Source organism: Quercus suber, unplaced genomic scaffold (genome assembly GCF_002906115.3).
Source record: "Quercus suber isolate HL8 unplaced genomic scaffold, Cork oak 2.0 scaffold_170, whole genome shotgun sequence".
NCBI lineage: Eukaryota > Viridiplantae > Streptophyta > Magnoliopsida > Fagales > Fagaceae > Quercus > Quercus suber.
In genome coordinates, this window is record NW_027069630.1 from 1,095,211 (window position 1) to 1,110,836 (window position 15,626).

The following is a 15,626-nucleotide window of genomic DNA, read 5'->3' on the forward strand; positions in this document are numbered from 1 at the left end:
AACCCTCCACAAACCCCCATCAAAGAGATCTTTCACTCTTACATTTTGCCACACCATTGGCTCCCATAGAGCAAAATAACACCACTTCCAAATAACAAGCTTCATATATATAGAGAAGTGTTGACAAGCACTATTGTGCATCCATGCAAGAAAGTCATGCTTTGATGTAGACGTGATACCAAATCTTGACAATGCACCAAAATCACAGACAAATCAGATCTTGGAAAGCCACCCTTATCAGCAATTCCATAGTCAAATAGCATCTCTAGCAACTTCAGCAAATTTTTGTACTATTTGGAGAACGAATAGTGACATTTAGTTTTTATCTACCAACTTTTTCAAATACACTTCCAACAGATTCTCTATCCCATTTTTTATCTCATTTAAATATTATTTCTTCATTTATTCTTTATTCCTTTTTTATCATCATTTATTCTTTTTTTAACAACTATATTTTTAAATGAGAAGTATTACATCCACAACATTTTACACAATATTTTCACAACAAAATTTATGTGGAAAGTTGTTACTAGTTCTAATTTGAACTCATCACTGAAATTATTTTTTTTCTCGCCAATATTAACTAATAACAATCTATTATTTAAAATTTATTGTGAAATATTGTGAAAATATTGTGGTAGAATTTCTCAATTAGGATTATTTATTTATTTTTTATATTATATTTTATTCTTTCATTTCATTCTCCTCCACACACATTTCTTCTATCCCCCTTCTTTTATTTCTTTTTCTCCGCAAGAATCTTCCAGCAATATCTACTCTTCACATTAGAGAAAAGAGAGAGAGAGAGAGAGTGAGTGAGAGAGGAGGAGAGATCGGCTTGGGCCTCCACCGCCACTCCAGCATCTTAGTCGCCGCTCCAGCATCTCCACTGCCGCTCGTCGTCCTCCCCACTATTTGGCTTGGGTCAGATCGGCTTGTTCTTTTTTTTTTTTTTTTTCATATTTGCTTATTCTGATTCAACTTTATTTTAAGAATTGGATTTTGTTTTGTGTTTTGTGTTTGGATTAATTCTTTTGCTTATGAACATGTCTCTCTCTTTTTTCTTTTTCTTTTTTCTTTTATTTTTCTGATTTCATTTGGTTTGTGAGAAAAAAAGAAGCAACAGCAACAGAGAGAATGAGAGAAAAAAAAAAAAAAAGCAATAGAGAGAAGGAGAGAAAAAAAAAAATATGGAGGAGGAGAGAGAAAGAATTAATATAATAGAACTATTGGTAATATTTTAATCCAACAAATTTAATAGCTAATGATGGGCTCCTGTTCATAATCCAAAAAAAAATTTGGGTATAGAGAAGCTGTTGGAGTAGTTTTTTTTTTTTGGGTCCTATTCTCTATTATAGCTAATATTTTAGTTATACATATATTGCTGGAGATGCTCTAAAGGGGTCACAATTTAAATTGGCTGAGAGAGGTTTTCTAGCTGTACAAGACAACGCCATATTTTAATAATGCACCCACATGGGTTGCGTTTCAAACTTCAATCTTATCCAAACATGATAGCTTTGATATGATTAGCCATCTGTATTGATGGAGTAGCTCGCTATAAAGTATAAACTTTTGATTTATTAAACTGGGTGGGTTTATAGGTAGACAAATGGGTTAAGGATGAATTTGACGCCCCTAGTTAAAAGTGATCAGAGTTAAATACACATTCATTTAGGGTTATTATTGAGTACTTTAGAAGTATACTTCATTTCTCTCACATAGAGATGTGTTCAACTCACAATGGGGCCACTTTTATGTGAGGAAAAAGTATTTTGTATCAAATGATATCATGTTTTCTGCATCAAAATCCAATAAATAGGAAACATGTGTAAAAATAACTACTCTCGAACACATCAAAATGTGGGTGAAATGGCCATTTAATGACGTCCTCCTGTTGGAGTATATAATCGTGAAGATATCGACTATGAAGGAGTCTTTTCTGGTGGAGGGGAGGGGCTTCATGAAATTCTTGCCTCTTTTGTTGTCTCAAATGAAAACTATGTTGGCTTACAAGTCTTGGAATACCAAACAAAACAAATCAATGCCTGATGGTGCATGCAATCGAAGAAGGTAAGCTCATCTCATTCCAACCGATTTGTCAATATTTTCAGATTAGAGAAGGATTTTTGGTCACATCCTATGTTACTAAAAAATTTCTTCATCAATTCTACTATTTCTAGAATCTTTTACTATTGCCCACAATGGCTTGGATCTTTTCCATATTCCATATCCGCCTAAAAAAATTAGTTTACATCATCAGATGAACAAACTACCTCTCTGAACTTTGAAAATTGGTCCTCTTTAGAATTTTGCATCTTTCTTCTCTTCCTCACTCCAGAGAGCTAAAAAGGCTAATTACATCACTAATTTTGTTATCCTTGCCATCTTCACCAGTAAGGGCTGTACAACACTGGTATGTGTTTTCAAACCAGAGGGTCCCCTGCTTGGCGGAAGTTTGTTCTATTTAATTGAGTTGAAACACCGATTAGATGACTTGCCTCAGAAGACTAATACAGGCAGTGATCGCAGCAATGACAACAAGAATATTTTCCACATGTCATCTTGAGACCGCTGAATTTGCAGTTGCCAAAACTGAACGTTGTCAAGTAGTGCCTAATGCCTGATGCCAAAACTGCTTCTGATTCTGACACCCTACCTACAACTACAACTCATAATGAACCTACTACACCGTGTGCTCAACCTTCTGATGTAAAATCTCAAATTCTCAATGAGAGAGAATCTCATATTAAGGTGAATTAAAAATATGTTACTACACCTGTAAATAATGGGAACTCAAACGCAAAGCCTTCGTGCCTTTTGGACGATGACCATATGTCTCAAGCCTCAAGGTACTGAATCCGGAATAGAAGAAGAGCAATCTAGAGAGAAGCATGGAATTAAAACCTCCTAAGTTTTATGGGAAGGTTCTGAATTGCCTTAAGTAAGTTTTCCTGATCATTTACACTCATTATCTTCTTCATAATTAGTATATATGTTGGAACTCTGGTTGTGGACTGTGGAGAGCTGTCTAGATTTGTAGACTATGACAAGGTATGCTTTTTTTCCCCTGAATAAAGTTACCATTTTCACATGCATTATTAATCCAGTTCCTTAATTTGATTTACCATTGTCGTTTGTTTGGTGAAGCTAATTACACCGGAGCAATTGTCAATGAAAACGTACTAGTAACTTACAAAAAAAAAAAAAAAATGCCAAACTACTACGTAGTAATTTTTGAAATGCCTTTTTCTTCAACTTTTGTCGTCAAAGAGTAGCTCATATTATTGGATGTATTAGTAGTTCTTTTGATTTCAAGAAGTCATAGGATTGGCAATGAAAGCAATTCAAATATGTTAAGTACATTCTGATGATGATGTTTTCCGGGTGCAATTTGTCACAGGACCTATGTTGGAAAACATCTTTGACCCTCCTTGCTATATGCATCTTTTAACATTTAACATGCTTTACATACTTTTTTATTCCTGATTAATTCGCCAACATGTAATAGAGATATTGTCATGTTCGATTTTTTGTAACTAAAAATAGTATAATGGTTTACATATAATATCATAATGAAGAAGACATTTACAGAAATAAGTGAACTGATGCTCTAAATTAAATAATACAATCAAGACAATAAGTTTTTATTTTAGTTGTTTTCTAAGTAATTAACTATATATCTTTTTCAATCTGTAGGTACCATTTTTAGTGGAGCAAGACTTAGATACAGTACTTAGATGTTGTTCCTTAGGTTCTCCTTTTAAAATTTTGCCATATAGATTTTCGCTCATGGAATGGAAGTGTATTTTTTAGTTAAGTAGCCACGTGGCTGAATCTTAAAAAAAAAAAAAAAAAAATTAAGGAACAACACTTAACGTACTATACCTAAGTTTTGTCCTTTTTAGTGTGTGTCTATGAAGGGTGCTTCCAAATAACAATAAATAAGAGAAGAGTTAAAAATTGTCATGATTTGGAAATTACCTTTGTTTTAGTGAACTCTACTTGCATTAAATATTTAGACTAATAATGGATAATTGGAAATAATGCACCCACCTTTCTTGAAGATTTTCTTAGTTTTAACATTTTTTTTTAATAATATATAGCTCGTCTCTTTCTTTTTTGGGCAAGTAATATAATATAAAGTTTTCCATAAGGGTGTGCAACACAATTACTCATGGAGTATGCGAAAGGGGAGCACCCCTAAAATGGAAAAAATGTGAAGAAAAAGTACAAATCAAATTCTAAGTTCAATGTAGTCTAAAAAAGACATGGAAGCTGCATTTGGAGAATTAAACAAGGTCCAAGGACTCAAATATTTAAGTTAGGGTTTGTTTCTTGGTATGATCTAAGTCTATAGAATTATGTGCTATGAGTTAATTTTCCACACTACTATTGAATTATAACTTATGAGCCATTATTGTTGTTTTCCTCATTCTTTTGGTTGTTGCTGACAATGGTACATTATTCTCATCTCATTATGGTTAGGTGATCTCTTGTAAGTTGGGTTAACAAGTGGGAGTCTTTCAAAGCCCAAAGTAAGAAACATGACATTTGATCTTTATTATCACTATTGTCCTATTTTATCCCTGCCATTACCAATATTGTTATAATCTCATATACATGAACTCCATTAATTACACATTGCAAGCCATTTTTCCTGTTCTTGATAGTGTAGATATTTTCTTCTTGTATAAAGTATCCATAAATAGTCTTATCTGTTAAGTTCTAAGTAATTAGGAACTAATGTATTACAACTTCATTTTATAATGTTGGCAAACCATGATCAAAACAGGTTTTAGTCTTGTTTAGACTTGCTCAAAGTATAGGCCTTTTGTGTAAAGTTGGAATCGAGTTAGCTGCAGAATTGAGTGTGCAATTCTAACTAGCTCGATCGATCTAAAGTCAGGTAGAATTTTTTTTTGCAGAATTTCCAACTCAGCCTTAGCCCATATGACGTGTAGGATTTTATGTTTTGCCCTAGGTATAAAAGGGAAACCCTAGCCACGTTTTTGAGGTTGCTCTACCTGCTGTGTGTGTGAATCTTCAGTGAGATTTAGAGGCGATTTCCTTCACACATGCTTAGGATTTTCCAGAAGGAGATTTCATTGAGAGCTTGATAATCGTTTCAGTTGCTGCAATTAGAGCTTAAAGATACACAAGCAGGAGCGCTTGTACTTGCTGGGATTCCAAGAAAGAAGGAGTCTGTGGTCTCGGAGCTTGCACGTATTCGTGTTAGTAAGTTTTCTACATAAGGTAGCAATAGGATGTTAATGGTTTAAGTCGCTATTGTAAAACTTCGATTCTTTCATAGTGGATTTGGTTTTACCTTGAGGATAGCTAGGTTAAATCCCCCTCAGGTTTTTTACCGGTTTGGTTTTCCTAGGTCATCATATCTTTGTGTTCTTTATATTCCGCACTTTACATTGATATGATTATATGATTGTGTTAACCTAGATCTAAAATTTGGAATAAGTAATAACTTGGTTAATTAACTAGGTTAATCCAATTGTGTATTAAGGGGTCTAAAAACTCACATTATCCTTTAATCTGTGAACTGTGAGGACAAGTGAATCATTTATCTAGTCACACATTATGTCATACAACAAAGTCCCTTTCAACGGGATTGTTGAAAGGAAAAAAAATGAAAAAAAAAAAGTTTAGTCACTTTCTTATGAATAAATAAATATAAGAGACCACTTTTAGAGGTGTGTCATTCAAGTGAAATATGGAGTTTCTTAGGACTAGTAGACGACAAATTTGGTCAAAGGCATGTTATTAGGACTGGTTAGAGAGAAAGAGAAAGAGAATGAGTGAGAGACTTGGCAAGAGAGAGAGTGAGAAAGAAAGAGAAAAAAAAAACATAGCAACTGTGGGGTCATAGAATTTGGCAACCCCGGCCCACTTTATACCAAGCCCAAGGCCCTTGCCGAGGAGAAAGAGATGTCTGAGGACGAAGTGATAAAGTCCAAATTGCCCAGGAACATTGCCAAGGACAATCCTGTCCTCGGCCAACCAAGACCATGGAAAGAGGAAGCAACGGGCCATCAAAGGTAGCCTCTTGGAACATCCCAAGAGAAAGAGCAAGTACAATGTGTCAGCCATGGAAGCATGGTGAAGGAACAATTCAAGGAGACACCTCTACATTAAATGCGCACAACTAACGTTCTGGCCGCATTAATGGAGAAATGACCCCTGAACTGTGCAGCCCTGGTTGGTGCAACCCACAGAAAGAATGGGAAGGTGACTGATGGGACAAGCACTCAAGTAGTGACCTGCCCAATCAATAAGTGTAGGGCTAAGATCAACTGAAAGGGGGTATATAATGTAAGAAATCCTTATGGGAAGAGGAGGAGAATACAATATCAATTTGTAGAACTTTCCCAACCTTTGTAGTCAAATACTGAAGAAATAAGAAGGGTTACACGTTCCTTGAGAGAGCGCCGGGGAGTAGAATTTCATACTTCAGCCCATGTTCTTGTCATTCCACCCACTCACTATCATGTTTAGTTGTTGCAATCCTCATTAAGGCCTAGTTCTTAAACCTATTCTCTACAAATTCATTGTATTGAGCTAGTTGGATCTGAGTCCACTCATCCAGCAAAAGAAGTGCTTAGATCCAGTCCCTATAATTGGCGCCGTTTGTGGGAAGAACTTGTGTGTTAGTAGGGGCAACAATCCAACATGGTAGGATCAGGCCCTCATCAAGCGAGCTCCCATCGGCCTGAACAGGCTAGATCCCAGCAACGGGGTAACTTTCCCAACCTGGAGTGCGCTCTAAATGAAGAGAATGGAAGGTTTTGGGAGGGAAGTGTGCACACCACTCAAACCAGTAGAAGCCATTCTTGCGTGAGTAGCCACATACTTCAGAGACAAAATGACAATCGAGTTGTGCAGCAAGAAGAAGTTAGGAGCCACGTATCCTAGAGATAGAATGATAATTAGGCCATGCAACGAGAGATAGAAGACTTGAAGAGAAAGCTGCGCCATGCACAATGAAGGCAGCCTCATTCTAACCCTGACATGCCCTCTGATGATGAAAGCCATGATGACTACAAGCAAAGATCGAGAACACCTCCAAGCAAAACGTTCTCTCTTGAAGAAGAGCACTACCGGAGGCATAAACATAAAAGCCCATCTCCTAGGGGCTTGGGGAGCGATGCCATGAGCAGGGCATTGGATAAACTCTCCCAATCACCTTTCACACGTCACATAGAAGAAGCTATACTTCCTTGGCGATTCCAGCAGCCAACCTTCACCTTCTATAATGGCAAAACAAACCATGTGGAGCATGTGAGCCAGTTCAACCAAAGGATGGCTGTCCATTCCAAGAACGAGGCACTGATGTACAAAGTCTTCCCCTCTAGCTTGGGTCCAGTGGCGATGAAGTGGTTCAATGGCTTGAAGATGAATTCCATAGATTCATATAGATGGCTGACCCAGGCCTTTGGCTCTCGCTTTGTTATGAACAGCAGAGCTCCTCGTTCTTTGAGTGCACTATTGTCTTTATCCATGCATGATGGAGAGACTCTAAAGGCCTACTCGGACCGATATTAGGAGATGTACAATGAACTGGATGGCAATTTTGATGATGTTGCCATCAGCACCTTCAAAATGGTCTCCTAGCTGGGCACAGCTTAAGGAAGTCCCTGACTAGTAAGCCTGCCACCAGTGTCCGCTAGCTAATGGATTGGATTGATAAGTACAAATGAGTAGAGGAAGACCAGCTGCAGGGTAAAAGAAAGGAGAAGGTTGTCCCCCAAGAGAGGAGGGATTTTAGGTCGAACCGATATAATAGCAGCTGCCCGTGGAGAGATTTCGCAAGGAAACCTGGAGCAACTAACACACAGATCGTCGGCACTGTGTTCCGAGAACCAATACATCGAATGTTGGAGAAAATCAGGAACAAGCCATACTTTAAATGATCGAATAAGATGGCGGGAGAGTCCACGAGCCACAACCAGAACCTTTATTTCCAATACCACCAGGACCACGGGCATACCACGGAGAACTGCAGAAACCTTCGGAGCTATCTGGACTAGTTAGTCTGAGAAGGAAAGCTGAGGCACCTTCTGCATCATTCCAGTGGTCATCAAGGCTAGACCTATCAGGAACCCCAGAGAGATAATGCCCTAAGGCCTCCTGTAGGGACGATTAATGCGATTTTGGCCGCTCCGGGAAGGACAGGCACGCACCCTTCACGGGTGCTAACTGTGGCTCAGCTACCGGCCGAGGAGTCCCAACCAGAGCTGAAGAAGGCTAGAAAAAATTTTCATACAATCTTGAGTTTTTCGAGGGAAGACAAGATTGGAACCACACAGCCCCATGACTATGCGCTGGTGGTCACTCTCAGAATTGGGGACTACGATGTGAGAAGAGTGATGGTGGATAATGGCAGTGCGGCCAAGGTCATGTACCCAGACCTCTATAAGGGGCTAAGGTTGAAACCAGAAGACCTGATGCCCTATAGCTCTCTCTTGATGAGCTTCGATGGGAAGCTTGTTATTTTGAAGGGCATGATTAAACTATCCATCCAAACCGGCCTAGAGATAGTGGAGGTGAACTTTATTGTGGTGGACACCTACTCTCCATATACAACCATTGTCGGTAGACCCTGGCTCCATACCTTAAGGGTCGTTGCCTCCTCATTGCATCAGAAGGTGAAATTCCCATCAGGGGACCAAGTTCTCAAAATCTGTGGTTGTCAATCCACGGCAAGGTAATGTATGGTGGCTGCCATTTCACGTCGGCTCGACGCGGAGCCCTCGGCCACTGCCGAAAAGAACTTATAGCAATCAAAGGCCCTAGTGGCGCATATTGATGTAGTTGCCGAAGAAGTGAAATGTGAAGATCTGGAGAAAGTGGTCATTGGTGATGACCCAGAAAAGTTCTTTCAAGTTGAAGCCCAGTTGCCTCTTCAGGAGAAGGAGGAGTTAATTGAGTTTCTCAAAAGAAATATTGACGTGTTTGCATAGGATGCCTATGATGCCCCAGGGATTGACCCATCCTTCATTGGTCACCATCTCAATGTCAATTTGTCCATAGTTCCCAAGAAGCAGCCACCCCGGCGCCCATCAAGGGAGCATGTTGATGCGATTAGAGAAGAAGTGATGAAGCTTAAGTGTACGGGGGCTATCAAAGAGATTTTTTATCCCGAATGGTTGGCCAATAGTGTGGTGGTCAAGAAGAAAAGTGAAAAGTGGAGGGTTTACGTGGACTTCACAGACCTGAATAATGCATGTCTAAAAGACCCGTTCCCTATGCCTCGGATAGACCAGCCGGTGGATGCAACTACGGGCCACCCCTGGATGAGTTTCTTAGATGCCTTTTAGGGCTATCATCAAATACCATTGGCCTTGGAGGATCAGAAGAAGACAGCCTTTATGACACCCATCGGGAACTACCGCTACAAAGTAATGTTGTTCGGTCTAAAGAACGCAAGGTCCACTTATCAAAGGATGATGACGAGAATGTTCGAGCCGTAGTTGGGCAAGAGCATCGAAATCTATATAGATGATATGGTGGTGAAGAGTAAAATGGTTTCCGAGCATTTGAGGGACCTTGGCTGCACCTTTGATGCCTTAAGGAAGCATAAACTGCGCCTAAACGCTTCCAAATGCTCATTTGGCGTGGGATCTGGCAAGTTTTTAGGCTACATTATTACCCACAGGGGAATTAAGGTTGATCTTGACCAAATCAAGGCTATTAATAACCTAAAGCCTCCGCAAAACCCCAAGGAGGTCTAAAAGCTTACTAGAATGATAGCGGCTTTGAATCGGTTCATTTCCAGGTTGGCGGATAGATGCAGGCCATTCTATCTCTTGATTAACAAGTGGAAGGGATTTGAGTGGTCCAAGGACTATATTGTAGCCTTCCAGCAACTCAAGGAGTACCTATCCCAGCCACCCATCATGTCCAATCCTGAGGCCAATGAGGTTCTATACGCGTATATTGCCATGGCCCCTCATGCTATGAGCTTGGTGCTAATACGGGATGATGACGGCATTCAAAAGCTAGTCTATTACGTGAGCAAGTCGCTGCACGAAGCTGAGGTCAAGTACTTACCCTTGGAGAAAGCCATACTAGCCGTGGTCCACGCTACACGAAAGCTTCCCCATTATTTCCAGGCCCACACGATTATCGTTTTAACCCAACTTTTCTTGAGGTCTGTACTTTGGACTGCTGATTACACTAGAAGGATCGCTAAATGGAACACGATTCTAGGGGCCTTTGACATCAAGTACATGCCCTGAACCTCTATAAAAGGCCAGGTCCTGGCTGACTTGGTGGCCAAATTTGCTGAGCCCCCAGTAGAAACAATAGCAGAGAAGCAAAACATGGATGGAAAGTCAGTTGGGGCAATCTCTATCCCAAGGCCCCCATGTTGGAAAGTGTACGTTGATGGCACGGCAAATCAGAGGGATTCTGGAGTGGGGCTAGTCCTAATATCTCCTAAGAAGTCTGTCATAGAGAAATCCCTGAGACTTGGATTCTCGGCTATGAATAATGAGGCTGAGTATGAGGCCTTATTACAAGGGATGGTCATGGTGCAAAAAATGGGAGAAAAAGCAGTGGAAATGTTCTCGGATTCGAGATTAGTGGTGGGCCAGGTATAGGGAGAATTGGAAGCCAGAGATGCGAGGATGCAAAAGTACTTAAGCTAGGTCAAGCGCTTGTAGTCAGACTTCGACTTTTTCAGCTTGCCACATGTCTCTAGAAGTGGAAACACCCATGCAGATTCATTGGCCACACTTGCTACCTCCTTGGCAGGAGACCTACCTTAGATCATTCTTCTCGAGCATCTGGAAAGAGCAAGTGAGGTGGCAAAGGGCACAGTTCATATCTATCAAATTAGGGTGGGTCCTAGCTGGATGGACCCTATAGTGAGATTCCTCAAGGATGATGTCTTGCCCGAGGAGAAGTCAGAGGTTGAGAAAGTACGAAGAAATGCTCTTCGGTTCTAGTTGTCAGAGGACTACAAATTGTATAGGCGCTCCTACTCTGGACCATACTTACTATGTATTTACCCTGAGGCATCAGAATTACTGCTCGAAGAGCTCCACGAAGGGATTTGTAGGAGTTACACAGGAGAAAGATCCCTGTCGCATCGGGCCATCACCTAGGGATACTAGTGGCCGGGGATGTAGAAGAAGGCCCTGGAGTATGTTAAGAAGTGTGGCCAATGCCAAAAGTTTGCCCCAAATATTCATCAGCCAGGAGGGGTCCTTAACCCTTTGTCCAGTCCATGGCTGTTTGCCCAGTGGGGCCTGGATATTATAGGTCCTTTCCCCAAAGCGCCGGGAAATAAAAGATATTTGCTGGTTGGCACAGATTATTTCACTAAGTGGGTCGAAGTTGAGCCATTGGCCAACATCAGAGATATGGATGCTAAAAAATTCATTTGGAGAAACATTGTCACACGATTTGAGGTCCCTCATACCCTTATTTCAAATAATGGACTCCAATTTGACAGCAGAGCCTTCAAAAGATACTGTTACGAGCTTGGGATCACAAACAGGTACTCAACACCAGCTTATCCTCAGGAAAATGGACAAGTCGAGGCTGTTAACAAGGTCATAGTCAATGGGCTTAAGAAAAGACTGGATGACGCCAAGGGAAGATGGGTAGAAGAGCTGCCACACGTCCTATGGACTTACTGAACTACACCACGGCGGTCAACAAGGGAAACACCTTTTGCCATGACCTACGGAGCCGAGGCTGTTATCCCTTTAGAGGTAAATTTCCCAACTCTGAGGATGAGCTCCTTCACTCCAAGTAGTAATGATGAATTACTAGGGAAGAATCTAGATCTAATTAATGAATGAAGAGAAATGGCAATGATCCAGCTAGCCTACTATCACCAGAAGCTCAAGTAGGGATATGATGCAAGTGTGAAGTTGAGATCGCTAGCACCAGGGGACTTAGTGTTGAGGAAAGTTGTGGGTGCTACCAAGAACCCATCATATGGAAAGCTAGGACCCAACTGGGAGGGGCCATACCGAATTACTTCAATAGCAAGGATATGTGCATACTACTTAGAAGACTTGGATGAAAGAGCTATACCTCATCCATGGAATGTAAATAATCTGAGGAGGTATTATTATTAATAAAAGCACTTTCTCTAATTTGAATTTTAAAGTCTATTACGATTATAGGTCTTGTATTTTGGCAACTGTTTAAGTACTAGATAGAACCAAGGCCTTACATGGTCCTCGGACTCAAGCTTATGGGAAAACTAGCTACTTCAAGAAGAATCTAAGTGTTAGATAGAACCAAGGTCTTACATGGTCCTCAGACTCAAGCCTACGGGAAAACTAGTTACTTCAAGAAAATCTAAGTACTAGACAGAACCAAGGTCTTGCATGGTCTTCGGACTCAAACCTATTAGGAAACTAGTTACTTCAAGAAAAATCTAAGTACTAAACAGAACCAAGGCCTTGTATGGTCCTCAGACTCAAACCTATGGAGAAACTAACTATATTTCAAAAAGAAAAAAAGGGTGAGTTTGTCTCTTCAGACCACCTCCCCTGACAACCAAATTCGTGAGGTATAGGATTCATATTACAAGGTTATTGCCTTTTATAGTCTATTAAGCAAAAGCAAGTCATAGTATTAAGGTGGCTCAATTATTAATCAGAGTCTAAGTGGAAACTATATTATGGACTTTACCTTTTTTTGCTGTTATTTCAAAATGGAAAACAAGTCACACCATTGAGATTGTTTAGCTAATAATCAAAGCGCAAGTCATACAAGTAGCAGAACCCATCATAATAACAACAAACATATAATGTGAAAAAGAAATCTCGTATATTCCATCTGAAATTTACATTACGATGTTCAAAAAAAAAGGGGGGAAGAAAACATAAGGCAAAAATACAATTGGAGCTAGCCAAGAAAGCCTATTTCTTCTGCTTTATTTTGATCCCTTCCTTGAGGGGCTGAGTAGAAAGGGTATCAGGATCCTTGGGGCCCTCAATCGGGGGAGCAACCTGCCAAGAATCAACTAAGAGGGGCACCTCATCGGCATCAGGAGCTTGGGAACCTGCGGAGGACTTTGTAGCGCCCTGGGGCGCCTCTTTGCTTGGACCTTTGTCTGTTTTGGTCACCATAGCAGGCTCAACTTCCTGGGCAGGTGCATCAGAAGTGGCAATGGCCACTCCAACTTCATTAGGAGCAATACCAACTTTCTCAGGAGCCACCTCGGCCTTAGTCGGAGGAGCAGCCTCATGGATGGCAGGAGGGTAGTAAACACGCTCCGCCTTCCATAAGTCAGATGAAGCCTCAACTCCAGCTTGCTTGAGGGCTTCATTCTAAGTCTGGGAGCAGTAGCGTCTGCATACCTCAGGTACTTGGGCCTTGAGATTAGCCTTGGTCTCAGCCATTCCCGCAGCAAAAGCCTCCTCATTTGCCTGCTCCTTAGAGCTTTCAGCCTCGGCCTTGGCAAACTCTGCCTCCTCCTTGGCCCTCAAAGCCTTACCCCTAGCCCATTCTGCAATGTTCTTGGCCCCCTCCACCTCGGCCATTTTCTTTTTTAGCTGAACGATTTGCTCCTTAGCGATCTTCAGCTGATCCTTTGCATCAAGCAGGTACCTCGTCTGATCTTGGGCCTGCTTTTGAGTGTTAGCAAGGCCTGTCTCAGCGCTGTCACGGGCCTTTGTCATCTCCTTTAGCTCCTCCCTTGCTTTTGATAAATTGGTCTCGGAGATTTTAAGGGTCCGAGCAGCGTCTAGACGCTTGTCGCGCTCAAGGTCAAAGGCCCTGCTCTGGTTGTTTGCCTCCTCCTTCAACCTGTAGGTGGCCTGGATAGCCTGCCAATCGAAACAAGTGCATAGTAAGTTGAGAACTAAAGAGCAAGATTCAACAAAGTCTCAAGTGCTGGATGGCTTACCATGCCTAAGTACCTCTTCAGGTTGAGGATCACCTCCTGCCTCCTCAGGTTCTCCAATTCGGCCATGTCAGCAGGGAGTAGCAGAAATCTCTCCAACGCATTGGCCACGAATGTGCCTTCGCCACCTCTGAATTCCCTAAGGGAAGTATTGTCCATCAAAGGCTCCTCGTGGAGCATTGGGGTTGAGAGCTATGCCTGGGGCTTAGCCTGTAGGGCCACCTCCTTTCTTGGGCCCTAATGCCCAGTTTTTTGCTACTTGGAGGGCCATCGGGCTTCATCCTCCTCCTAAGAGGATCGAGATCTGTCTGTTCCTATGAGTAGTTTGCCTTTGTCCTTCTTATTTTTGGGATTAGCGGGCTCGGACCCTTGGGGCAGACTTGGCTTAGGTGGAGGAGGTGGACGCTTGGATTGGGTGGAAGATGACCTAGTCTGGATAAGCTGACGCTTGGGTAAGGGAGGGGGAAGCTTGGATTGTGACTTCCCCGGTGTGTCCTTCCCTGGCTGGCCTTCAATTAGGTCTAATAGGCTAGTTTAAGGTTGTCTCTTAAAACCCATCTTGGCTTAAGAACCAGTCCCTGCAGATAGAAGCTCCGCTTCAGTCGAGTTATGGTTACCCGCGTCACCAGAGGGATCCTCGGATGGATTGACTTGGTTAAATGCGCGGACGAACCCAAATCAGTGACTTCTTTTTCCCTCTCTGGACTTCCTTCCTCGGCCTCTATAGCTTAACGGGAGGAAGAAGGGCCCGCCATCGGAATACCTACTGGAATGGGAGACCCTTCAGGAAGCAGGAACCCTTGCTCTACTACGGTGATCCTACGAAGCCTTGAATCCTTGGCTCTGATCACGTATTTAGGAGCAGAGAATGACTTCTGGATCGGTTTGTACCCAAGGATCTTGTGAGCGGCTTTAACTTGGTTATAAGCTTCGTTCACAAAGACCTCCACCCTAAGTATGGTTTCCAAGTCTTCCTTATTGAGCAAATGGAAGTGCAGTTCAAAGGTGTGAGGATCTGCAAAAAAGGAAGCATACTCCTATTAGCAACCAAACAATGCAAACTACGATAACACAAAGGACCAAATCCTCTCCTACTCTAAATACCCAACCTGGTGTCCCCTCTTCTGTTGGACAGTGAAGGCCGTCGTGCTATTCCCCGGACATAATAAGAAAATCCTTATTTAACCCCTTGTTAGACTCGGGGAGACACTAGATGAGCCTAACCTTATCATCCATCGTCTTCATATAGTAGGATTTACACTTTAGGTGTTGGAGGTTATAGCATCAATTTACATCGTGGTGGGTTAATCTCTTTAAGGCGTCCACACAACCCAGGATCCTAAACACATTGGTGGCGCACTGGGTGGGAGCTAGTCTAAAATGCCTAAAATAGCCCTTTGTCATCGGCCCCATAGGGATTCTCATACCACCTTCTAGGAAAGCGATTATAGGAATCACCACTTCACTCTTTTTCCTCATAATGTGCCACTTCCCTTCCTCACAATATCTCAAACCCACATCACTGGGTATCCTATAATCGGTGATGAATTTCTCCATCGCCTCCTTAGACTCAACCAACCTCTTAAATCTCCCCATCCTTAGCAATGAATAAAAAACTCAAGAAAGGGCCTAAAAAAGAGAGGAATCAGAGGGAAAACTTGAGCTAGAGGGAGAAGAAGACTTACAGAAATGAGGAAAAGCTCCTCGGACAGGCTTTTTATGCTGAGGGGAAGCGTGAGAG

General features: G+C 41.7%; 1 protein-coding gene and 1 long non-coding RNA gene across 4 annotated transcripts; both read left to right on the forward strand.

Moving 5' to 3' along the window:
* Nucleotides 1-736: 736 nt before the first annotated feature.
* On the forward strand, nucleotides 737-6,740 carry LOC136069441 (uncharacterized). Of its 3 annotated transcripts, none has more exons than XR_010630676.1 (3): nucleotides 737-2,073; nucleotides 2,398-4,909; nucleotides 4,965-6,740. It is a non-coding gene; the product is annotated as an uncharacterized LOC136069441 (long non-coding RNA). The 3 variants fall into 3 exon arrangements; XR_010630675.1 differs by having other exon boundaries at nucleotides 4,985-6,740; XR_010630674.1 differs by having other exon boundaries at nucleotides 2,398-4,538; nucleotides 4,796-6,740.
* Nucleotides 6,741-8,381: 1,641 nt separating this feature from the next.
* LOC136069450 (uncharacterized) lies at nucleotides 8,382-9,332 on the forward strand. The gene is made up of 2 exons (XM_065777986.1): nucleotides 8,382-8,660; nucleotides 8,976-9,332. Exons 1-2 carry the CDS (start codon nucleotides 8,382-8,384, stop codon nucleotides 9,330-9,332), a joined length of 636 nt encoding a protein of 211 aa, XP_065634058.1.
* Nucleotides 9,333-15,626: the final 6,294 nt, after the last annotated feature.